We start from the raw sequence: 26,283 nt of genomic DNA, 5'->3' as shown, positions 1-26,283 counted from the left end.
TGGAGTGCCTTTCGAGCCCACTTATTATTATTATTATTATTATTATTATTATTATCAACTCGTCTCAAGTTGATAATAATAAGAATATTATATAGATATATAAGATTAAGTTAGAGATTAAGTTAGAATTAATTTTTTTTTAAATAAAAAAAAAATAGTTCATTGTAAAGACGACAGGGGGCGATATCATCATCGCGAATTTAAAGTGCCGGTAAAAATTAAGTTGCGTCACTGGTAACAAAGCATGTCAACAAAGGAAGATCCGTACGTATATAATTTCATTTTCTATTATTAAATTAATATTTAATAGGTAAATAGTTTAAAAAATCGCGCTCGAAAAGGTGGTTTCTATAGCAATGCGTTTCAATTACGTAGTGTGAGAGAAAATTGGGATTTCCGTCTTCCGCACGAGTTCAATGTAAACCTCGAACACGTGACTTGGCTAAATTTAAATTTGAAAACGAAAATTATATGTGTCAATTCATTATTAATCATCGTTTCGCCATTTCATTTAAAAAAAAAAATACGCATAAATATATTTTTTAATCAATTTCCTTGATATAAACAGCATGCTATCTGTTTACACGTGTATATATTATCAGATTATGAATATATAATGTTTATATAATTGATTCTTATCACAGGATAGATGCATGGAAACTCTTAAAAGGAGGAAAAATGAAATTTGTTTACATAAAGTGATAAGCGAAACGAATGAAAAGGCACGCGACTTCATCAGTTGCAGACGCCATGTTAGACGGAAAATAGAAATGCGTCCCCTTTCGTCAGTTTTATGCAACTTGAAAATTTTTTCTTATTTTAAAAATATTTTTTTTTAATATGAGAGTTAATTTCTCATAATTGTATGATTTATCGCACTATAAAAATATTTGAGATTATTTTTAGTGTATTACAGTTGTAAAAAATTATTCTCTTAATTACAGTGTAAAGACGCTATTATTTTACCATTAGGAAGAATGAAAAGCTGGGTTTATTTAAAACTCAAGGTTATTATCTCTCTGAGTCTTCCACCTCTGTGGACACTAAGAGAGTTTTTATAGGTTGACCCGGATATGTTAGACCTGTCCCTCGTTATGTAGCCAAAGCCATTATAAACTTATCTGTGAAAATTTCTGAAATTGACACTTTGGGAGACCTGGAGGCTAGTTGGCACCTTTCCCACATTGACCGTTAGGTAAAGGCATTGGCCCGCTGCACTGGGAATCCTGGATTTGAGCTTTGGTAGGTTCCTCAGAACTTTAAGTGGACGGGTTCAATCTGGATCCAGCCGGTGGTCCGGGTGCTTTCTGGGCTTGGAATCGAATCTGGATGTGGATTCTAGGAATTTTTTGCTGGCAATCAGTCCTGGATATGTTTCTTTTACCTCGTTGCATGGCCATCCCACTGTTGTCTTGCCGAATCTGTGGTAGATGTGATTGAAAAAATCCATGATGGGCATGATAAGAGAACCTGTTAGTGACTGAAGAATGAAAAATTTAAACAACATTTAATAATATGATTCCATATATTCAATAAATAATATAAATTTTATTATTAAACAAGTTGCAGGCCGAACCCGTAATTAGCTTGCTGAAAAGAGACTTCTTAGTACTGTACCAATAGGGCAGAAAAAATTTTTAAAAAACAAAAGTGTTTTGAAGTTTTTTAACTTTATACTTTCTTCTGTATGATTAGTTCTATGGATGCATAATAATACATTGGTGCCAACAATGTTCAGCAGGATATGAATGATTAATAGTGTCAAAGGATAGGTCATTGACTTGTTAATAGCTGCTGTGAGAGACGATTATTGATATATAGTTTCAACAGAAAAAAAAAACCACCTAAAACAATAGTGGATACATAGGATTACATTTTGTAATCTAAGTACCTAACAACCTAACAGAGAGTTAATATAATACTGCTGTTAAAATAACTATATCTTGCTTTATTACTATAGTTACATTAGTTTTCTGCTGTTTCATAGTTATCATAATAAGAAAATATTTAACATATATTGACACATCCCAATTACCAGAGGTGCAATTGGTCTCTGTCACTAGAAATCTTGTCTCCCCCGCAATTCTGAAGACTTGAGATATTGATGACACGTGATAAGTCAGTCCGCATCACCACTAGTCCATCTACCCTATTGCACCATTTTCCTCTGAATGTTCCCTTACCTGACTCCATTAAATTATCCCTTATAATTTATTTTTCAGATAATTTTCTAAATAATCCAAATTGCATATTATCTCCTCTCGGCGACCTTATTTGACACCTGGAACATGCACTGTGCCTACTTTCCAGCTGCACTCCTGCCAATCAAACAGACATAAGAGAAGAAATGCATTCACTAATGGTTGTCTTTTCTTTATTTACCTTAATAGTTTTTTACATATGCATATTAAACAACTTAATTTAATCAAATAAAGTAAGAAAGCAATGATAATTATTTATGATTTATTATTTGATACAAACTTTAACTAATCGTAACCAAAAAATCAAGAGGATGTGCTCTGTTCTGCATTTATAATTTGTTTCTATTCAAATTCTTCAAAGAATGTGATGCTAAAAATGTATTTAAAAAAGAGTTGAGATGAATAGTTATATAATTTAGAACACATGATGTTAATTAAACGTCTGACCTATTTTTTGCATTGTGTATTAATTGTCTTAATGAGAAATTTCAATTATATCCGTCCTTTGTCTTATTACAGCTATTAATTGAAGGATGGAGGATAAATACTTAACAATAGTGTCAAACATTTACTTAAGAATCTGCTTTATAAAACACTTAAACTTTTTCTTAAAAGCTCGTCTGAAAGGTGATTTATAGTACACAATACTGTTTTATTTCAATAAGAAAAATAAATATCATTGTTCTGATCATACAGCCCAGTGTTTTCTAAACTTTTCAGACTACTGCCCCTTGCATTCTGGTATACCCCTTGAGTCTCGTACCACCTCCTTGGGAGCAGTAGCATATACTTTGAGAAACAGAAATAAAGACAAAAATCTTACTCAGTTAAGTGTCGTAGATGCATTCATTTTCCAGTTTTAATAGTACTGAATAGTTAAATATTCTAAACGTAAGGGTGTACGGTGTTTGTTGTCGCCGCCCGATACCAAGTTTGCCAGGAAACCAAACCCAAGAAGGGTTTGTGGGTGCCAACGAATTCAGGCTCGAGACATCTTTACAAATTTCCGTTTATTGTTACAAAAAGTTGTCGCTTACGTATTTAATTTTTATTTTTTTACTCCTGTTTTGGGTTCCCCGAAGACGTCCTTGGGTTTTGGGTTAACAGTCTGTAAGTCCTGTGTGATGACCAGATGGCATCAGGCTCAGGAAGATGTTGTTGACAAGGCAGGTGAAGGGATCACTTAATCCTTTTATTGTCAGACACTTCATTCTTGCGTATGCTTACTGTGCTTGGCTCCCGAGTTTCCAAACGATGAAGTTGACAGTTGAAGTGAATCTGTGAAGTTGACTGGATGTTGTGGAATCGGTGAAACACAGTTACGGGTGAATGGTCAGCGAAGAGTAGTTGAGGAAGAACAGTCAGAGAAGAAGTGCTATGACCTTGAGATGTGGGCTTATATTGAATTTATCTGTGGATCAACTAATTTAATTGGTTCCAAATTCTTTTCTTTCCTCCCCGATTGGTTCCCTTTTTGTCTCTGGATAGAACTACACCCAATTGGGGCACGAGAAAGGTCAAACCACAATGTTAACTCAACACCGCATCTCAATCTCGGACGACAGGATGTTTAAACGAACCTTGGAACTTTTGCTCATATTTCTATAAGTTTTTTTGTTTTTTCTCTTGTCAAATATTTCTATTAGACATCTTGCGATATTTTTTCATTGATCAAAATATATTATAGCCATTTGAGTTTGCTGTAATTTCATCGTATTTATGAGCACCAAAGCCAAAGTTTGTCTTTCTGGTCCAACACGTGAACTCAGTTCGTCCGAGACTTACGTCTATTATTTGTTTTTATCTTCGCATTGTGTTTATCTTCAAAATTCCTTTCTCTAGTGGAAAGCTTTTAAACGAAATTTGGTATGGAGTTTGGATCTTGTCTGTAACCTCATATATGAAACACCAATTTATTGATACTGAATTGAACAATGAAGTTTATTAGTTAAATTCATATAATGTGTAAACCCGAAGACAATCAAAAAATAAATTAATTGTTGGTGAATATAAGTTTTTTTTTTTACTTTCTTTTCTATGAAATTCAATTTTATTTATCGAAATATAAGCAAAATAAGCCAATTTTATAAGTGAACATCTTACCATGAAATGAATTAATCAAATGATAATGCAGAATTCATTGTTTATTTGTATATCTTTTAAAATAAATTGATCTGGAGGCAAAGATTGGACAGAGGTCCAGATTGTTTAATTGGCAATGCATTTGCATGGTAAGTTCTAGATCAGTCTTTTTCTCCAGAATATTCTAAATAAATTTAATACAAGATGGCAACTTAACCATCTACCTTTAGTCCAAGTTACTTTATTTCTTTGTATTTAATTAGCCAAGTTATGGCTCGATGAATCTAGCATTATCACGTGATCGTCATTTAAATTCTGGATTCGTCGTGCCATAACTTGGCCAATTAAATGTGTAGATATAAAGTAACTCGGCTAAAAGTAGGTGATTTAATTTGCCATTTGTACTAGTATATTTATTTACGTTCTATATTGATATACAGTATAAAGGAATCTGCGTCAAAGATACCGTAAACTAAGGAGTCAGAGTCGAAGCATTCGTGCACTGATTTATATTTCTTATTTTAAGTTAATTTAGATTTTTTATGTTCTCTTTACAGTTTAACTTGTATCTATTTTTTAGGATATATTTGGATTACAACGCCACGACACCCGTAGCCCCAGAAGTCGTCGAAGCAATCGCCGACACTTTAAAAAATGCCTGGGGTAATCCAAGTAGTAAATACGATGCAGGTAATTGTTGTTTATAATATTTAAATGTCCACATCAAATTACATTAAAATTACATTTGCTTACATAACACATTATCGTATTTTGATGCAAAGATAGTTTGTCGACACGAACAAAAGTGTGTAGAGTTTTTTCGTTTTTATTTCATTTTGTGCACAGATATTTTTATCAGTTTTTAATGTGAATTATTATTTATAAACACTTTTATATATGTAAAACTATTTGGTGCTTTTTCTTAAATTTATCCCACAGCTTGCTTTGAACCCAGTACGTTTCGACTGTTCGGCTAAGAATTTTATTGACAGAAAATATTTTTGTGTCTACGCTACAAACCATTTTCCACATCCGATACTCTAATTTGTTTTCTGTTCTATTTTATTTTGTTTTTCATTAAGAACGACAGAGTCCGAACACTTTGTAGAGACTGCTCTCTGAGGTCCTCCCTTTGTTTTTCACATATGTAGAGCATACTCGACGGAATATCATTCTTTTTTCAATTTCTGATTTTTTTCTGTTTGTTTTCCATCGGTATTCACAATGGATATCTTTTCTGATATCAACAAAATCTCTAGTTTACTCTTGTTTACCATTTCTATCTATTTCGGAACGAAAAGGTCAATACACTGACTTGCAGATACAGCAAAGAGGATGTAGAGAAAAATCTATATAACTTCGAAGCGTATGATTAATATAATTTTAATAGGTAAAGTAATACAAAAAATCAATAGGATTATCAGCTCCTGGATTGGCTCCAAGGGGGAGAGCCTAGGACAGATCGGATTGGTACGTACCTTTACAAACCGTGAATAAAAAAAACTGTCGTGTGGTATGATACTCAACACACAAAATGCTGTCAACAATATACAGATATTTGAACCAATATCACAATATTAGTAAAAGGAAAGACAGAGTAGTAGTAGTAGGAGAGTAATACTATATAAGAATATGGATTGTTCTCACTCTACTCGAATACTCAGTCTAATGCCTAAAATGATCTTATAATATATGTAGATTGGAGATTCTGCTCCCGAAGAAGGAATAAAATTTTGCATTTACAAAGCATTGTTGCGTATTGCTCTTGCCCAAAAGTTGAAATTGGTCGTCATCTTTTCTCTGGCATCAAAACGTAGGTAAATTTCTCCCCAAATCTTCCCGCACTTGCAATTCTAGACAGAACCTTCTTTTTTTTCTTATTCTCAAAAGAGCATTACTATGGGGATGTTTCTTTTTAATTAAAGCTATTCCACATTGAAACCTTAATAAATTCGGAGGTTGTTTATGGGATCTGGAGATGACTAATTCAAAAAAAAAAAAAAAAAAAAAAACCTGCTTTACAATCTGATTGTGGGGTGAACTGTTGCGTGCATATTCAAGCAAAAGATAAGATTGAGAAAATAATTATCATGTGTTCGGGAAAGTCGCCTTTTGTATTAAATTTCACATATTCGAATTACTTATTTTTTATCTTTGTTTACAGGAAAGAAGGCAAAAATGGTTGTCGAAACTGCTCGTAAAAATGTTGCAGAGATGATCGGAGCTAAAGAATCAGGTAAAAATTACATTTACGTATGCAGGGTATCTGAGAAATTCTTCTGCAGTTTTAGACTTTAGTAACTTAAGATTTATAAATGTTACAAACTTACAGTGAATACTATTTGAAAGCTTAATTAATGAAATTTTTAGCACGTCGATTCTGTGAATTCCGAGATGGCGGAATTGAGAAAGGAGAGCCTCTTGTTTGTCTGCTTCTATTCCCAATCTAATGTTTTCTAGGTTTTCTTTCATGGCACTGTATCAAAACTGCGTTGTTCGGATCTCCAGAGTTAAGTTTACAAATGCAAACCGTACAATCACAGAGCAAATGGCCAACAAGCATTGCCATGTATTGTAATATTTTTATTTAATACTTTAGTTAACAATGTACAAGTATGTAAAGAATAATATACATAGAAAATAATTTATTCATGATTAACAAATTATATTTAGATAATAAAAAAAAGGTTAAGGTTCGAAATTTAAAACATGCCGAGCGTCCGTAGGTACTAGAGGTAGGCATTTGGCACCATCTCTTATTAAATTTAATAACTGTAATTAAATTAATATTTAATAAATAATTTAGAATATTCTTGAAGAAAAGAATCTGCCCGGAGCGGGACTCAAACCCACAACTCCCACTTACCGATTTAATCTGGCAGTTATTTGGCATGTTACTAAAATATTGGGCTTTGGGGTGTTTATATATGAAAATTAATACACACTGATGATAAAACTTAGTGCTTGTTGCTAATAAATTAGACAGTCTTTCATGGAATCTACAACGTACTGTACAAACTTTGAATTCAAAGTAAAAAAATACGTAATAGTAAAATTAATAATGAGGTCACTCAGTGGTGGGCCTATAGAAGATTGTCAACAATCATTAATTTAACAGGTGGTCAAATGAAAAAACAGTTTTCAAACTGGTGATGCTCGACTGACTTGTCACACGTCACTAATTCCAGAGTGCAAACTAAATGTTGCACTACAGAATAGAGAATTTTTGGTGGAAATTTACATAAAGAAGAAAAGTTATAAAAGAATTAAAGCACTGATTTGTGAAAACATCCAAAATCTTCCGTGCATTACGAAGCTTTGTTTACAAACTTGCTAAATAACTGGCACTCCACAAAGTTTGCATGTCACACACAGAAGAATTGCCTTAAAAAGTTATCAGAGGGAAATATTCTGACATTCACGCTTGCTTAGAATTCGGTCTCTTCAGATAAATGACTTTAAAACTTTGTGGGATTATCTTAATGTTCTATTCATACAACTACGTTTACAATAAATAGTTTAAAAAATGCTGTTACTCCAACATTTCCGACTTTGACATTGCCAGGTGAGCTGCAATGGAACCTTGGAATTCACGCAAAGATGAGAAATGACTACGCAAAAGAATAACTCCACATTAATCATTAAAAATTTATTATTTATTACCGGCCAAAGACTGAATTCAACACCACCTCATGAGCAGCAAGAAAACTTCAGAATCCAGGCAAAATTTAAATTTCATACAGTCATGCTGTTCACAAGTTTGTAAGTAGGGGAACACTTGTATTACAAAGACCACATTATATCACTTCCAAAAATCAGAGTTAAGGTTTTTTTAATTTAAACAAATCCATATTTACTTTTCTTTTAATGGGCGAGGTGCTTAGAACATCGGCCTACTACTTTAGGAGTCCCAGGATCGAATCTGGGTGAGTAACCCGGGAATTTTTTGGGAGCCGGTCCGTCTTGAGTATGTCGGACCCAACCCCTCGCCTCTTAACCGTTTCCATTGTGGGCTTGGCCAAATTCACAATGGGTGCGATTAAAAGGCCCTCTTAGTTCTTGTAGCACCCTACAGGTACTAAGGAACTCTCGGAATAATGTAATCGGGTGGTCAGAAATCTTTAATGAATTCAAAATATTATATGATCGGGACTAATTCTGTTGTCATAAGAGGAAATTTAAATCGGATGATGGCGTTAGATTGAGTATTAGGAAAGTTACCAAATGTATTAAATAAGTTAAATGAGTTCCTTGACAACCTTATTATATAATATTAAAATCTTTAGATAATTCTATAAATTAAAATTATTTATATTACGTAACATATCTTTCTTTATTACAGATATTATATTTACATCGGGAGGTACCGAGGTGAGCTTTTATTTCTAACAAGTTAATAATTTATTTCTTGGATTCTCTAAATTCCTGATATTTCACAATAATGTAATTGTGATAAATATTTTTAATATCATAAATAATTTATTTAGTCATAATTATAAGCATTGAATCAAAGAACATTAGTTTTTTTTTATCTAATTTATTTTAAACATTTTACTTACATATACAGGGTCATCTAAACTGAATCTACCATTTTAAATTATTGTAATTGTTAATTTTTACCCAAGAAGTATGCGATGTACCTCATTTAATAGAGTAACTGCCCAAGTTTCGTCTACCACCTGCATATAACTTTTTGTCTGCTGCCTCTAAAAAGTGCCATAAACAAAAACGGTGACTCTGCAACAGAAAAGGCATTTTGTATTCTGCAGTCCACAACTTTGTGGACACCAAAACTCCTCCTTTGCTGTGGTGTCACCATTTTTGTTTACAGCACCTCAGAGAAACGGCAGAAAAAGACATTTGTGTGCTGGTTGGTAGGCGAAATTCAAATAGTTACTCTATCAATCGGTGTATGTCACATTCTTCTCGAGCAATAATTAATGTAATCACATAATTTAAAGTGGTAGCATTCTCTTTTGGAAGACCCCTTATTTCTTTGAAATCTTGACATTAATACTTTACTTACATATGAGTGAGAGTGGTAAATTCTGTAAGAACATTATCTGAAGATATATCTTTCTGAGTTTTGGAATAATGGGTGGTGAAAGGAGGAAAGTTCACTCAAGATGAATATAATCGGTAACACTACAAGCCAATCGTACTTGTTACAGACTGCTGCAAGTTGTGAGAAATACTTAAATCTTAAATATTTATTTACTATGGAGTCAAAGGATAACAATTAAAACTCTAAATAAATAAGCTTGTGGCCTCTGACAAGTCAATTGGGCATTGCAACTCCTAGTGTCCCCAAGTTCACACCTTGCAACTAAACATTGTGTTATCACCTTATCCATTTCTACTATTGGCCACAAATAGTTATTTATGCAAAATTACAGTTGATTGTATTCTTAGAGTAAAGAAAATCATATTGAGAAAACAAAAATGCAATAGTGTTGTTTATACATAATCATTCTCACTGTCTAAATTTGTAACAACGTTAGTTTGTATGGAATCAACTTGACTCGCCGATTCCTTGTAGATACGACGGTGAATGCGGATTAGAATTCTTTAGTCTGATCCTCTCGGGTCTTGACAAGCATCTAAGCATTTTATAACAAATTTCTGTGCTTCAAGTGAATTATTGTGTGTTGAAATTTGGGGCTGGCACAAAGCGGATTTGGCATGTTTCCTAGAACTTGTCAACGTGCTTTGAAAGGCCCAAAGCCCACATACATGTACAGTAAATTCAATTCTAGAATATGTAGTTTTCCTTAACTGTAAGTTGTAAAATAAGTTGTAAGTATCTACTTGTAATAAATAAATTATTATTATTATAAAATTCAGAGGTAGATATAAATGCGGGTTTTCCTCCCTGCGCAATTTTACAACCTGGCCCTGCCAAAGTTAATGCCAGCTCTATTGAAACAATTAAAAAAAAAATCTAAGAATTGTTCCAAAATTTCAAATAATACAAAAGTTTCACATATTGGAAATAATATATAAGTAAATATAACCAAAATTGTTGTTACAAAATTAAATTTTTTATTACTTTTACAATAGAAACTAATCCAAGTAATGATGTAGTAGTTTAATTAATTTGTTAAATATAAATTTCAAGGGCAACAATCTAGTCATACATTCAGCAATCCAGTATTATCATGACAACAATGCAGTTAATAGCCAAAATACAACAAAAAGAAGAAAATTCTTACCCCATATCATCACTTCAAATATAGAACACGATTCTATTGCGTTACCTCTTAAACATCTGTCGGAGAAAGGTATTGTAGGTAAGCATTAAGGTAAATTCAGTTTTGGCCAGAAGGTATGACAGATCCAAGAAGTGTTAATGTATTTTTTTTTTTTTTTTAGAAGTTACGTTCGTACCCGTCTCGAAACAAACTGCAGCCATAGAAGTGGAAGAAGTAATGAAAGAAATTCAGCCGAATACCTCTCTCATCTCGGTCATGTTGGCAAACAATGAAACTGGAATTATACAGGTAAGTAATTTGTAAATTCGTAAAGAAAAGCCTTGTTTCGTAGTAACTTTTAGCGTGTTTAGCCGATATCGTTACTGGGGAAGAAAATACGGCAGCTGAATTATCAACGAAGCCAGCTTTCTTCTTCGTTACCGCCAATTTTATTCCACACCGATGCCGCACAAGCGCTAGGTAAAATCCCCGTGAATGTAGACGATCTGCACGTTGATTTTCTAACCGTCGTAGGTCACAAGGTATGTCGGAAAGTAACATATTGCATTATATTAAAGTAACGACTTCACATAAGAAATTACTGTTTTTAGTTTTATGGACCGAGAGTGGGAGCATTGTATTTTAATTCAGACAAAGACAAAATACTTTATCCAATGTATTTCGGGGGAGGACAAGAGAGAAGTTACAGACCCGGGTAAGAGTTAAACATGCTTAGTTGCACTTAAAAACATTATACGAAATTTAACGTCGACATTGTAATAGGACAGAAAATGTTGCGATGATTGCAGGTTTAGGAAAGGTGAGATTTCTTGTTTATTCTACGATTTTATAGAACTTTTAATATTTACAAATTATTTTTCTTTCAGGCAGCAGAATTAATTGTAAGAAATTTAGATATTTATCAGAAAAATATGACAAAATCTAGAGATTACTTGGAAAATAAATTGAAGGTAAGTTAATATCTGTAAAATCTCTTTTAGAGTTAAAATGTGCTTTAGACATTTTCTTGAATATCTCAAAGGAAAGATAAAAGATGCTTCTAAGTAAAGAAAAGTTTGGTTTGCTTCTATACTTTTATTCATACTTTTCCTAAATCGAGATAGATTAAAACAACTTCTCACACAATTCCTGGGACAATTCTAACGAGTACATTAAATTCTAACATCATGAAAATTTTATAACATTTCATGATGCCCGTGAGGAAGCCGCAGTGCACACTTTGGGAACCGCTGCTATAGATAATTTCAAAAACACATACTCTGTATCAAATCTCATCATTATGTTCAAAATGACACTGAGAGCACAATGATTAGCGATGTATTAGTTGATAATGTAGTTCAGTGTTGCTTCGAGATAGATAGATGACGAGTCTATATAGAAGACATCACTTCATCCCCTCTTTCTTTAATGCAGCATCTATCCCAAATCCTGTCCAGCCTTTTGTCTTCTCGAATCATTCATTTTTCAGTTGGCCTCTCCTCATTTTCTTTGTTCTTATAACATTACAAGAAGATGGTAGTCAAATAAACTTAAGCGCGCACAAATTTTTCCCCTTTCTAGTTACTTGCAATTGATTTAAGTTAGTCTCTCGATTACTTCGTGAATTATCTCTATAAATAGCGTATAAAAGAAAAACAATTCAGAAATAATACATTCTCATCTCATGCATTATTTTTAGGAGGCGTTTGGAAAGTTGGTAAGTTTTAATAATTGTGGAAAAGCCGAGAGACTCCCCAATACCTGCAGTGTGGCATTTACCAACAACAAGATAAAAGGTCGATCATGTTTTTGTTCTTTACTAAACAGAATGACTGATTTTATATTTAATAATTTTTTTTTTGTTTAGGCCAAGATATCTTAGAAAAAACATGCACGATTCAAGCAAGTGTGGGAGCGGCTTGTCATAGTAATAATAGGTAATTTTTGTTCTACTATACTTAATCAAAATCTTAATTCCATTTTTATAAAATAGATAAAATTCTGCAGCAAACAGTCCGTACTGATTGCGTCGGGAATTCCGATAGAATTGGCAGAAAGCACTCTGAGACTGACGACGGGACGAGACACGAGAGACGAAGATATCGATAGAGCCGTATCCGATCTGAGGAAAACCGTTCAAAATATATATAATTTATAATGATTCGTATTGAATTATATAATGAATTTATTATTTATACACATATAAATACAACAAAATGTTCCTAAAAGAAATTGTTGGCTTGATACAGCATTGATAAAGTAAACATGGTAAAGTATTTATATATATATATATATTTTGTTTAAAAAAAATATTGATTGTCACTGAGAGAGGTCAAAGTCTGTATAGTTTTAATTATCAGATTTTTTTTGATGAGTATAATTCAAAAGTCTTTGTACTAAACACGATCACCCAATGGAGGATGTGTTGTGCATGTGTTTGTAATGTTAAATGTGTTAACACTACAGATGGGAGGAAAACATTTGTATATACGTTATGGATCAATTGATTAATAGGACATTATTTATAATGACTTAAAATGGCCATGCAGCCTGATAAATATTGATAATTTATTAAATTGACCAGACATTATGAATACAGCTACATTTCCTTTGGGCAATTTGATTTCCAGTGGTCCCCGCTTTGGGAAACAATGATATAGACCAGTGGTTCCCGAACTTTTTTGATTCTCGGTGCCTTTGCTAAATGCAGATTTTCCCAACGTGCCCTATCAAATTCTAACATTTCATGACGCCTGCGAGGAAGCCGCAGTGCACGCTTTGGGAACCACTGCTATAGATAATTTTAAAAATGCATACTCTGTATCGAATCTCATCTGTTAGATTTGTCAAAAGAGTTGTGTATTCCAAAATAATACCAAATGTATCTTCAAAGAACCAGAAATAGCAGAATTTCAAAACATGTGGTGTCAAAATTTGAATGTACAATTCCCTATTATCTACATTTTTAAATACTCGATTTAGTGCCGCAATTTATCTCAAAAATCGGTTTATATTCATAAATATACCTTAGATAATTGCTTTGTCATATTATTATATATGACACCTAAGGTATATTTATCACATTTCTTAATCCTTTGAGTAAATTAAAACAACAATGGATATTTATTCTCAAATATCAATCATTGCTTTAATTTACTTGTTCTGTCTGGCATAGTCGTGATCTTTCTGTGCCAATTTCAACTGTTGCCGTTACGATGCAATGTCACAAATCTGAGAATTTCAATCGGATAAGGCATTTTAGCATCACATTGTTTCCACAATTAGCTTAGCTTAGCTTTGCTGTGGTTAGGAACACCATTAACTCAAAGGGTCAGACTGCAAATACTAACCGGCATAACCTGCTAATTGCTGTTAACAGTCTGTGATTGGGGTGTAAGAATCTTACATATAATAATGTCTGCATACAGGATCTGAAGGCGAGTTTATCACCAAATTATATGACCTTTTTGGAATGAACTTTTAGTAATTGAAATACCAAAGTGTTCTCTGTTTCACATAGAGAAGATTCTTTGATGGATATTCATTGGCACTTTACGCGGGTGATGTTATTTAAAGCCTGTCTTATTGAGGTTTGACCACACGGGAAGCAAGTTGCATTTTGAAGTTTAGATGCTGGCTTTTGGCTTCTCTCAGTGTAATTGTTATTAAATATTAAAATGTTACATTTTATATGGATGTAATTACACGCACAGTTTGCCCACTGATTTTTCCAGCATGCTTTATTACAAAGCCTTACTGGCTTAACAGTTTTTCTGGATCAGTCGAGGTCACAAAATAACTTAACAGTATAATATAGACAGCTAATTATATGCTTCTGTTCCTATTAAGCAGACTATTTACGGACTGCTAAAAACTTAAACACCATTCCACATTTAACGTATACATAGATATGGCTCGTAAAAAGTGACAGACATTACTTATGATTTTCATTTAATCCTAAAATGAAAATCCTAGGTAAAAGAGTAAAAACTGCACAAAATAATTCACCAACAAGTGTCTGAAAGCTAGGCATAATACCAATTGCGAGCTATTTGATGAAGGAGTCTGGTGACTGGGATTTTAAGCATGCTCTCGTAATTCAGTCCAGATTGAAAAACAGATGCTGGATCATCAGTGCTCAAAATTGGTGGTGAATCTGTACTTGCGTATATACGGCGAACCCTCTATGATGCGGGGATACGTTCCACATTACGTATGAACTGTGAGTGTGGCGTAATGGAAAAATAGCCAAAAAGTTAAAGGTTAGAAACACGTTTCCCTAAAATGTATATGGGGTCAGCTGTATATATAAGAATCATCATTCATTGTGATCTGAAGAAATTTGCTTTCCAAAGCATTTATAGATTGAGATTTTTATGACTCCTTGTGATAAATATCCATGAAGATTTTATGACTAAGATCATATTTGAAGTATCTTTTGCAATTCCAAAGATTTTAACTTGTGTTACATATGTCAATATCTGTAAGTAATGTTATAAAATATATTTTCAATTGGTATCATTGGTAATATATGTAATTATTCATTCCAAAATTTATAAAAACATCCTTTATGGAAAGAAAAGCCTTCTATGTACAATTGTATCAAGTTATAAACAGGCATTTATATCTCTTACATTTTTATATGTTTAAATCTTATATGTAGTTGGATTTTGTCATGCGGCATTAGCCTGATGCCTGTTGCAAAATTGTGTCATTTGACCGTGCCGCATATGTACGCCGATTATTTTGTAGTCCTATGTCAACAAAATTCCTCAAACCCTTCGTAACCTCTTAGGCTGGTGTGTCAGTCAAGCACTTTCAAGAATGCAAGCCAAATCCATTGGGCATATGTGTATTTGTGTTTTAAATTTGTTACGGTTGTGACTGCAAAGAAAAGAATCGGGGACTTTTGCACCTAACGAATGTTAATATCTCTCTTGTTCGTTTATTTTGGACTAGATCCTATTTGTCTGTCAGGATAAAACGATCCTAACTTTCATCCAAACATTTCAACTCTATTTATGTTTTCAAATACAGATACAAACACGAAGACTTGCAGTTAGCATCTTTGCATTACAAAATGTACCCATTTCGTAGAATGCGTGTCCTTAGAATGGTTCAAATTTCTTTTCCAACAAAACTTTGGGCCACAAGATTATGTCTAAACAAAATACATTTGCCGATCAAACAATTGCTTTGTGAAAATCATGTTAAAAAGATTCTATCCTATAAAATATAGTGTTTCCCAAACAGTTTGTATTTACTGCTTTAAGGATAACTGAAGAGGCCATCTAGTCACATACAGATTGTAGTTACACACATACATGCTCTCTCTCATACACACCTCCTGCTGTTATGGCTATTAAAATTTACTCCAAAAAGTAATAATAAAAAACCTGAGGCAATTGCCGCTCCAGCATTCGATGCCATCGCACAACAGAGTATAAAAGCATACAGCTAAACACACTATTATTTTCTTGGCATATTTTAAGTTCTTTTCTTAGGATGCATGTTATATGAAATATTTAATTTTATTAGTCTCTATTATGTGGTTTTACAATGGAGGAAAACAGGAGTTTCAGACCATTGTATGAATGGTTTGTACAAGGCAAAACTCTGAATTAAACATGTCATTTGAGATAGCACATTGCACATCTTTGAATCCATTCTGGATTCAAAGATGTGCAAAAATTCCTAAAAGATCCAAATTTACAAAAAGTAACAGCCTTTCAATCGTTTTATTATTGTCTGGAAGTACAGTGTTTGTGTCACGACATGCAAAATGCAGCTGCGTGCAGACTATACTTAGACCGGATCCAAAGTACCCGCGATAATTAGAATGACCTAATCCTCGCAGCACGGGACGACGCTTTACGTGTGGCCGCAAAACTCATAAATTTTTCAAAAAATTGTCATTTCGATTACATTTATCTCGAAAAGAAAATGTTAAAGATGGTAAGTGCAGTTATTTATAACTTCTAAAGTAATAATTCATTCGGGTATTAAAAAAACCAATTTTATTAAAAATTATAATCACAAAATTGTTTTTCATAAAACACTTTTCGTATAAAAAAAATCTAGGTATATGAAATTACAATTGTATTGTTTCACACAAAAATACCATCCAAACCAACCCACAGTCTTGACTGGATTAACAGAAAGACACCATGTAGTAGTAGTAGTAGTATGCGCATCATAAGAGATTAGTCAAAGGTGATTCGACCTTCTCTATGCAATGTGGCACGGCTGCACAGTTCTAAGTAACCAGCACATTGCAAAGGTTAAGTTGTTTTAAATACTCGACGTACGGGTGATGGCAAGAACGTAGCACATTAAAAAACCAGTAATGTTATCTGCATATTGAGTATTAAAGTTCAATCCTTGCAAAATAGCAGTTACTTACAGAACCATGCAGCTGTGTGTGTGGCTTGAACATGAAATTAATTACACAAAATTCATATGCAAGTCTGCAGTATTGCAGACCCAAAATGATGCCTAGTATAACCGGTACACTGTACATTGTGCAAATCTTCTATGGTGGGTGACTTCTGTAAATTATGGTCCACGTAGTGTTTTTTGTAAGTGGCCGAAATTGTAATGGATGCATAACGATGGAAACTCGAGTGTCGAGTATTAATATAAAATATAATTGATTTTCCTCCTTGGATTGGCCTTCATTTTCTTTATACCTGGTTTGATTAAGTGGAGAAAAGTTGAATGGTTCAAATTCACAAGCCAATACCAAAAAATCCAGCACAACATAATTTCAATAAATAGAATGTGGAATGTAACAGTTCAATTCTTCCACTTCTCTTTCACTTGTTTTACAAAATGTTTGAGGTTCTGGTTCCAAAGTTACAAAATATTGGAAACTGCATTAACTGTTTGGAGAAAAATTTTGTTATAACTATATAAATGTTTAGAATATTTATATATAAATTGAATTAATATTAAATATGCTAATTATAGCTTGAAAAGAAAACATTTAGACAATATAGTTGGTTAGGTATCAGTGTTTCTCAACCACTGGTCTGCAAAAAAGTTTTATCGTACAGACGGCAGCACAGTTGATTATGGAGGACATTTAATAGAGAGGTTGAGGCCGAAGTTTTAAATGCGAAAACGTGTACGTCGGACGTTCTGCGCTGCTTTGCTGTAAGCTTAGAAATTTTACAATGGTGTTTGGAATGTCGAGTGCGATTCCAAACTTCTAGGCTTACGGGAAAGCGGCGCCGAACGTCCGACGTACACGTTTTCGCATTTAAAACTGCGGCCTCAACCTTGCTAATTAGTAATCCAGAGTTACCGTGCATATTTTGTTATGTATTGTAACTCTAGATAAGCATAATTCATAGTTACATTAATTTACTTGTCCGCAATGAGAAAAAGGCTGATCTAAATAGCTGTTGGAGTATGTTATTTTTAGATTAAATTTTGGCCAATAAATTGAGTATCATACCAATATCTCCCGTAAATTAGATGGGTACTTTTCCGGTTTACCTCTGTTAGAACTAGTATATAACCTGTTTCATTTTAGCGAGTAATTACAGATAGTCCTTTTATAGTACTAGTCTCTGGTTAGTCGCATAGAGATGAATCTGTCCTTATTTGTGAGTTTAAGCCTTGCTTAGAACAGGTCTTTTTTAAAATAAGTAATAATTCACATTTAATACAAGATAGCAGCACGATGAATAAAGAGAAATTGTCGTTGAGGCATAAGCTTTAATTTGGACTTAGCCTAGAAGAGAATGATTAACGATAAGGAAAACTGCAGCATTATCCAATAATGTATAGTTAAAGCTTGGGTGTAATTATTTAGTTTCACACACTGTGGTGCGATTTCCCTTTGGCTGTCTATTATCGCAATTTTTGGTTCGGGTATTGTTTGTGGAAGTTTTTCCCACAGCTTGTGTTAATGTCTCTGTTGGTCTTAGTTCTGGACTATTTGGTGGCCTTTCTAACAATGAGACGTTGCTCTCTACTGGCCATTACTTGATCTTTTCACTGGTATGGCAGTATGCATTGTCTTGCCGAAACAAAAACATGTCATCTTGAAAATTATTTTCTATAGTGGGAATGAATTTACATTCCAGAAATGTTTTCATACACAGCAGAATTAATCATTCCATGCAAACTACGTAATGTATGGCTGTATGGGAGACTTTGGAACAGGAAACTTAACAGTAAACCACATGCAATCAAGTTAAATGCCTCAGATTTTCTCTTCACTCGCTGACCAACATTATCACTATAATCAAAGATTCTATTGTATTGATAAGATTGGATAAGATAACCCCTGTTTCCAGTTACCTACTGACCAAGCTTCATGTTCTTTTGCCCACACACTCCCATCACTTCTGCAGAAGCCATTTTCTGGCTTCTGCATAAGTGATGGGAGGCTTCCTTTTAGGTTTTCTTGATATGTAGCCCATAGTTCTTTCATGTAGGCTTTCCATTTTACTAACAATTTGTAAGAGATTTACATAGATAACAGTCGTCTCTTCTTATTTTCTACAAACTCGCTCTCCTTAAGTTTCTTTAGAATATGCCAGACTGCAGTTTTACTAATGCCCAAACCTCTGGGGCACTTCTCGTGGTTACAATTCTATCCTTTACTCAGTCTGACAATATTTCATACAGATTTTTTATCATTTTCTGTACGAGTCACTCATCTAAGGGCAAAACTTTCCACCTGGTCTAATACTTTTTCCCAAAGATTGTGCTAGATCAACCAAAATGGCTTCTTACTTAAAAGATATTGTTAAGACAAAATGTAATGTAGATGTGAAATCAGGGTATTATCACAACCTTCTGTTCCTTTTTAAAAGATTTCTTAGATCTGCCAGTCTCAAATTGTACAAGTCAAATACTTTTTGCCCTGTCAGAAAGCTCCTGGAACTATGGATGGTAGGATATATGGAAACACTTACCTTATCAATCTTCAAAACAGGCCTCATCAGCACACACACACACATATACTTGTCCCATTGCTCATGCCATTGTTGGAAGACTTTGGAATACTTGATAGTTTGGCCATTGCATTCAACTGTGGTTGTGAAATGTGTCTCCCGAGACCCATTTTTGGTGTAGGAAATGGACAAAAGTCACTCAGAGCAAGATCCAGTGATTATACAAGTGGTGTTCAAAAAGTATCGGACCTTTATTTTTCCTGTGTAAACCAATGACGTGCGGGAGGCCTCCTTCGGTGGAGATGTGGAAGGGACAGTCATGTGTGGTCCTGAATTTTTTCCAGCCTGCAGGAAGTGTCAGTCGCCGGCAATAAGCCTATGAGTGAGGATGTGTAGTGTAGTAAGTGCTTGTTGGATTCCAGTAAGTTGGAAAATGACTGAACAACATGAGCAGTGATATTGCATCAAATTTTGTCAAAAGTTTGGCGATACCCAAGCAGAAACCATTCGCAAGATTCAACAGGCTTTCGGGTACGATGCCACGAGCAACACACGGATAAAGGAACGGTACAACCACTTCAAAGATGGCCGCACATCAGTGGACAGTGAACCGCATTCAGGCTTACTCCTGTCTCATTCGCAAGTTCTCTGACTGTGATACGACGGTCCACCATGACCAAAGTCTGCACTTGCTCAATGACAGTCTCATTTCGGCTTGTTGAAGGTCTGCCTGAGGGACATGTAGTGAGATGCTGGGGTATCTTGCAAAATCCTTAGATGCTTGTTATGAGTAAAAGTCAGGACAAAAATTTTGGACTTAAGCCCAAATGGCCAAATGCCTGTCAGTTACTGGAATTGAGCAATTTATCTGTTAAAGACTAAATAGTTCGATAAAAAAAAAAAACATTCTGGTGAATTATTTACGGTAAATGTGTTAATTGTGTAAATGAAATTTGCTGAAGATGGCCAAAGTTTAGGTCCTAAAGACTGATTTTAAAAATTCCTTATTCTAAACTTTACCTTTTTCTTTCAATCCTTTTCCAAAGTTTTTTGTAACAAAGCCTATGCAAATTACAGAAGAAAGCCAAGCCACTAGTCCCAGTCCTCCCACCAAATAGATGGCGACGTATTGAGCGTGATGAACTTTGAATTGACGTTTTGCCTACGGCAACACGAGAAAAAAAAAATTAAATTTCGTATTTCAAAAACGTTACGTAATTTGATGAAAGTTACACTTGCCACATGAAATATGTAAATGGTAAAAACGGGTTGTGAAATGCTGATGATCAAGAAGAGAAATACCAAGACCTTCTTCTCATATATTATCTGAAAAAAAAAATAAACAATTCAGTACTTAAAGATTTTTGTTTGCTTTGAAATATTCAAAAACTTGATACTTACGCTTCTGTTTCCAATTGCTATAAATATGAATGTGAGTGCCAAAACAATTTTATCAGAGTGGACGGCATCCGATCCATTCCTCGCAATTAGAAGGACCAAGTTGACCTATAAAATCAATTTTGTTTAGAGAATTTAATGGTATGTCTATTATGGGCTGCCCAACCAATTGATTGCGAGCTCTTTATCCAATGTATGTAAATTCTTTATGTAGTTGATTCTAACAAAAATACAATGAAATAACTGGTTAGTACATGCAATGTGATACGATGCAACTTTAACAGTTGCATCACTACAGATGTACAGATAGGCTATGACATTCCCGAGAAAAGTAGCTCACAACGCTCAAAAAGGTCGGATGGCCCAATCTATTACCAAAAAAACATTCGTAGTATAAATCTCGGTACATAAAATTACATCCAACCGAGGGTTGTGTTGGTGTTTCGTGTTAACAGAATTTTTTATCGATTGTGTAATTGCACAAGCAAGCCCAATTGCGGCTTTGAGAGGGGAAGCTAGCAATTTTTTCACCAGGCCCAAAGAAAATTTGGGACCTACGATTCCCACCTTCATATTTTTTAAAGACTGCTTTCTAGTACAGTAGAACCTCACTTAACGTGCACCTCGCACGAGTATTTTGCATAATGAGGAAAACAAAATGGAAAAAAAAAATGACTCGCTTAATGAGCAATATTTCGCGTAATGAGTGAAGACGAGAGGGGAAGTCCCGGATTGTGTGCAAGCTCCATCAGTCTGTGTTTAGCACTCGTTCCGCTAGCATCTTAACGCCACTTGTGATCAAACATTTTTCCAAATTTGTGTTCACACACATTACGTATAAACATCGACAATCATAGCCTGTTATATAATGAACGGTAGACGATATACCAAATTCTTGGGCTAGGTAAAGGATATAATTAAATATTAGAAATTAATTAATTTGACTAGAGGTAGGCAGTTAATTTCTAATATTTAATTATAGCCTTTACCTAAAATCGAATTCGCATCCAGGTTGGTTCATTCCGTGCTAAAAGAAATGATGATGATGATGATGATGATGATGATTCACGCTCCTTATTGTATAATTTGATATTGTATAATTTTCTTTGAATAAACATTATACATAAAATATTTGAGTATTTTTATTTCAGCATGGAACACATTTTACATTAATTTCTATGGAAAAATTTGTTTCGCTTAACGAGTGTTTCGCATTACAAGTAAGATTCTGGAACAAATTATGCTCGTTAAGTGAGGTTCCACTGTAATAATAAAGCAAACATCCTATGTATCTCATTTATTTAAAAAAATGGCAAAAGGAACGCACACTATCCCAGGTCCCGTACGAGCTCTTGACATCCAGAGTTCAATTATCTCATGCTGGCCAATTTAAAGTTATAGTAATAACAGGGTTACGACCCAGTTTTTGGGTCTAAATATTCCAGCACCCCATTTCAGTTGCATTCAGCTCCAGCCAAGATGCATTAATGTACGCCTGAATAAATTATGGAATTTGGATTGGATCGGATTCGGATCACAATCCTTCGAGAAAATGTCTGCCTAACGACGGGCCTAAGCGAAAGAGCTTTTGATTCTGCACGGGATATACATGCTTATAATGGACCGGATTTATGCACCAAGCTTTACACTTTACACATCTTTTATGAAATTTATTTAAAATTTACCTGCATATGAAAATCAAACACCAAAAGAGTTTTGCAGAGCATCATTGTTTTACATAAAGACTGCAGATAATCATTGGCACCCACCACATATTGAAGTATGATGCCACTTGAATAGTATCTGTAGCTAAACCTTAAGCTTGCTACAATAAACACAGGGCCAAGAACACACACAAAGATAAGAAACACCTGAAAATATCATTAGTTCAATATCAGAAAAATTAAATTTTCAATAAAAAAAAAAAAGGGAATCCAACTCACCAGTTTTAGATCGTCGGACGAATCGGAGACATAATTTATGATGCCGTATGCCAGAATGAGGAGAATTAGGACAACGAAACCAATTAATGCAAATGCCTTCTTGGCTAACACTCCATGGATGACATAATAAAGGCAAAATGCTAAAAAGTAATGCATTATTGATTCATGTGCCATAAAACTTATCAAAATCTTAGTTTAATGGGTTATAATTGCCAAAAAAATATTCTACTAACTGGCAGTGTATACTAATGCCCACTCCAAAGCCGACGATTTGTAGTAAGATATCGAGGCTGCCAGGCTCCATATGGTTGAGAGGAAGGCCAGCGTTGCAATCATGTAGACTCTCTCCCATTTTGTTAATACTCTACAGATTCTAGTCTGAAAATAAAGAAGGTTTGTCGGGCTCGGTTTAAATGTAAGTTAGTAATAAGCGACATAAAGCATTTGTTTTCCCAACTCCTCCCCTATTGGTACTGTACGTGCTCCTGGTTTGCTGTTGTTTTACTTCTCGTTCTCGTTCCTAAGGCAATCAAAAAGAGTGGGAACCATTTTTTTTTTAAGGCTTTGTAAAACCTTGGACCCTACAAATTCACATAATGTAGAGAGGAATTCTTTGTTCATATCTCCCCCTTTTCCTCCTCTTATAGAACCACATGTATGCACAGGTGGTTCTATACTATTGTTAAAACATTTAATACATGTGATCACATATTTAAACAACAAATCAGAAAAGAAAAAATTCTCCAGCTCGTCTTTTAGTAGTAAATGCATTAAAATGCCAGCCTACTGCCATATGGAATCCAGGTTTAAATCCTTGTGACGGGAAAATACCGAGTCAAAATTTTATTTTGACCAAACTTTCCACGAAAATTAGTCTATTAATTTGCATACTCACCAGCAAGTTGCCTTTCGGAACAGGCTTTTGTTGTTCGACCCGAATATTTGCATCCGAAGAGTCGGCCGGAGTGAGACTTTCCACGTCGCATTCATTATTAGAGGTCATACTACAAAAGAAAGAAACTATCGTGAACAACATGTCAGGAATTTTAAAATTTCTTCTAAGTGTGTTCACTTAAATCTACCATAACTGCTTATTCAACTATCATTAATCTTCACTATTCACTGTGTATGAAGTATTAAAAACACATAGTTGGCACTTTGCACCAATTAAATGATCTACCAATTAGGCGTTAACTTAAAATCAATGGAAAAAATGGGCTCGATTCTCTATAATCAAATTTATTTTGTGGTTGCGCATGGTAGGAGCATTACCAAAGGATGCAACTTCAAGTCTGAGTTGGTTCAAATTTTCGTAGACAAGTTAGTTTGAATATGTAGTGTTGGTGTCCCTTATTGCTCAGCCACCCCATATTTTTAACTGCCCACTTTGTCGGTACTAAAAGGGCTTTTTAATCATATCCACCACGCTTGACAAAAACCTTTTAAGGGCTTGCTTAGCCGAGCTCACGGTAGGGGTGGCCAAGCAGCAAAGTCGGGCGTATCTATTGATATGAAAAATATCCAAAGTTTTCAATACCCAGATTTGATCCGGACTTTCTGTAGGAGTATCGTAATATCTTTACTTCTTGAGTCACCTATTATGGGCCTAACCAAATCTACAGTAGGCATGGAAGAAAGGGAATTTTTAGCATTCAAAGTGTAATTAAAATTAAGAAAAAGTTTTCCTTGCCGTTCCTTGTGGATTTTTACCAGATATTCGTCTTTGGTTCTGTAAAACTTGGAGCCAGTTCTAAAGTAACCGAGTATGGGCATCTCTAAGTCCCTGTGTGAATGCACAAGTTTGAGTTGGACAGAAAGCCAAGCAATCAGACTACTGGTTTGGGGGTTCCAGGAAAGAATTCGGTCTTTTTTTTTTAAGAAGAATTGCAACTTTAAAGAGTGAAAAATTCAATAAACATTTTAAAATGTTTATTGAATTTTTATTTCCTTTTAATTTGATAACATTGCAAAAATAAATATAGAGAAGTGACACCAATTTCAAAATCCATAGACTACAGCACCTCTTGTGGAATAGAGGGAAACATAATGTAAGTAATGTCAATTTTTGGGTTAATTGGTTACGGCAGTGCAACACATTGGTAATCTGCCAAGGGAGATGCCTCCTGGGAGAACTTTTATTGTAAATTTTATTTAAACTGGCTCCTATTTAAGTGTTAGAAATGTAAAGAAAACCCAGAAAACTCCACATGGCCAGTCTGTTGCCAAAGTGCAAACCTGCAATCGACTACCAGTGTTTGGTGGTCGTATCCGCTCGGCCACCGGTGGGCTAGATGGCGATGAATGGATGGATCTCGTTGACATGACAAGACAAGCACACCCATGGGACACATGTACCTCCGGCATTCCCATTCTGTCAATTAAAATAAAATGCCTCACGAATCCACGACAGTGAAACAACTTACTAGCAAAGTGTACCTACAATAAAATTACAATTAATGTAGTGCTATTGTCCCATAGAGTTTTATTTTGATAGAAGTGCAAAAAGTGCAAATAAATCATTTTACATTCATAATCGATGTAGTGCATTTACATTGGACATGGTCGCTGATTAAGTATTATTACAACGTGACAGCAAGTGGCACACCAGGAGGGAAAGTTAAAAATGTGGAATTTTAGCACATCATTTATAGATGGCTACACACTTCGTGTGCTACTTGTGCATTCCTACAGTAAAAAAAGCCATTACATTCCGTTCCCGTAAGCTCGGAGGACACCGGCGACCAAGCACGGGGACATAACCAGGCCTAAGATACGAATTTACACCAGCCTTCTACGGTCGATTAGTGCTCGAAAAAGCAAATTGTGGGATGACGTCCCGTCACCGGAACTTCACCCCATCGTCCCTCCTCTCGATGGCCTCGGCCAAGTGCATAAAACTGAGGAACCCGTCGGTCACGAGTTCACACCCGACCAACAGACCAGCTGCATCTCTTCTGTTTTCTTCACCAAATAGGATTGTACTGGTTTACAATGTAATTTCGACAGCCGCCGACAAAAGTATTCCACGAAAATCTAAAATGCAACTAATAAGGGAAGTTCCTGTAGGGAAAACATTGTTAAATTCACTTTCATTTTCTTCATTTATTTTGCGTGTACAATAAATAGTGTTCTCCGTCACACGGAACAAACATCTTTTATTTTCAAAAAAAAATTTTTTTTGGCTATTTCTAGTACAGAAATTAAAGAATCTGTCGGTACTTAGAGTCGCCATCTATCGTTAACTTTGAAAACTATATTATTACACGTGTAATCACAATTATCCCGTTTACAAACAATAGAAACGATGTTACGATTATTTTTTAATCATTATTTAAACCAAGTTATCTGCACTTTACATAAATAAATACTAAAAACTCGTGAAATTTTTACTTACTTCGCTTCCATTCTCACTTGTCAGCTTTAAACGTTTCCCAGCCGCTTCTCTTAATGCTGGTTAGGTCATCGTTACAACATTCTTTGTGTTCATTTACAACTTTCCTTAAAGAACCGGAAATGACCAAACTTGCAACGTTTCCGAGTAAATTGCGCAATAACTCGA

At 34.5% G+C, this 26,283-nt stretch overlaps 2 protein-coding genes across 3 annotated transcripts in view; one reads left to right on the top strand and one right to left on the bottom strand.

Moving 5' to 3' along the window:
* LOC136986888 (uncharacterized) overlaps window positions 1-26,231 on the bottom strand; it is a 199,693-nt gene extending 173,462 nt beyond the window's left edge. Inside the window, exons 1-9 of one of the 2 annotated variants that reach the window (XM_067284519.1) lie at window positions 26,119-26,231; window positions 23,620-23,728; window positions 22,958-23,102; window positions 22,725-22,864; window positions 22,467-22,652; window positions 20,785-20,889; window positions 20,623-20,709; window positions 20,404-20,545; window positions 16,637-17,355 (exon numbers count right to left, since the gene is read on the bottom strand). In XM_067284519.1, the coding sequence (XP_067140620.1) occupies window positions 17,330-17,355; window positions 20,404-20,545; window positions 20,623-20,709; window positions 20,785-20,889; window positions 22,467-22,652; window positions 22,725-22,864; window positions 22,958-23,102; window positions 23,620-23,728; window positions 26,119-26,129 (951 nt within the window). In that variant the 5' untranslated portion in view covers window positions 26,130-26,231 and the 3' untranslated portion in view covers window positions 16,637-17,329. Of the gene's footprint in view, window positions 1-16,636; window positions 17,356-20,403; window positions 20,710-20,784; window positions 20,890-22,466; window positions 22,653-22,724; window positions 22,865-22,957; window positions 23,103-23,619; window positions 23,729-26,118 lie in introns of those variants that run through there. The other variant, XR_010882550.1, reaches the window with a different exon arrangement.
* LOC136986884 (selenocysteine lyase-like) lies at window positions 186-12,772 on the top strand. Its single transcript, XM_067284514.1, has 13 exons — window positions 186-264; window positions 4,864-4,973; window positions 6,448-6,519; window positions 8,626-8,654; window positions 10,402-10,573; window positions 10,656-10,783; window positions 10,846-11,016; window positions 11,086-11,189; window positions 11,258-11,294; window positions 11,362-11,445; window positions 12,174-12,270; window positions 12,342-12,411; window positions 12,482-12,772. Exons 1-13 carry the CDS (start codon window positions 245-247, stop codon window positions 12,630-12,632), a joined length of 1,245 nt encoding a protein of 414 aa, XP_067140615.1. The 5' UTR covers window positions 186-244; the 3' UTR covers window positions 12,633-12,772.
* Window positions 26,232-26,283: the final 52 nt, after the last annotated feature.

Source organism: Centruroides vittatus, unplaced genomic scaffold, assembly GCF_030686945.1.
Source record: "Centruroides vittatus isolate TY-2023 unplaced genomic scaffold, ASM3068694v2 scaffold_1209, whole genome shotgun sequence".
NCBI classification, from domain to species: Eukaryota; Metazoa; Arthropoda; class Arachnida; order Scorpiones; family Buthidae; genus Centruroides; species Centruroides vittatus.
This window is presented reverse-complemented; position numbering and strand designations above follow the sequence as displayed.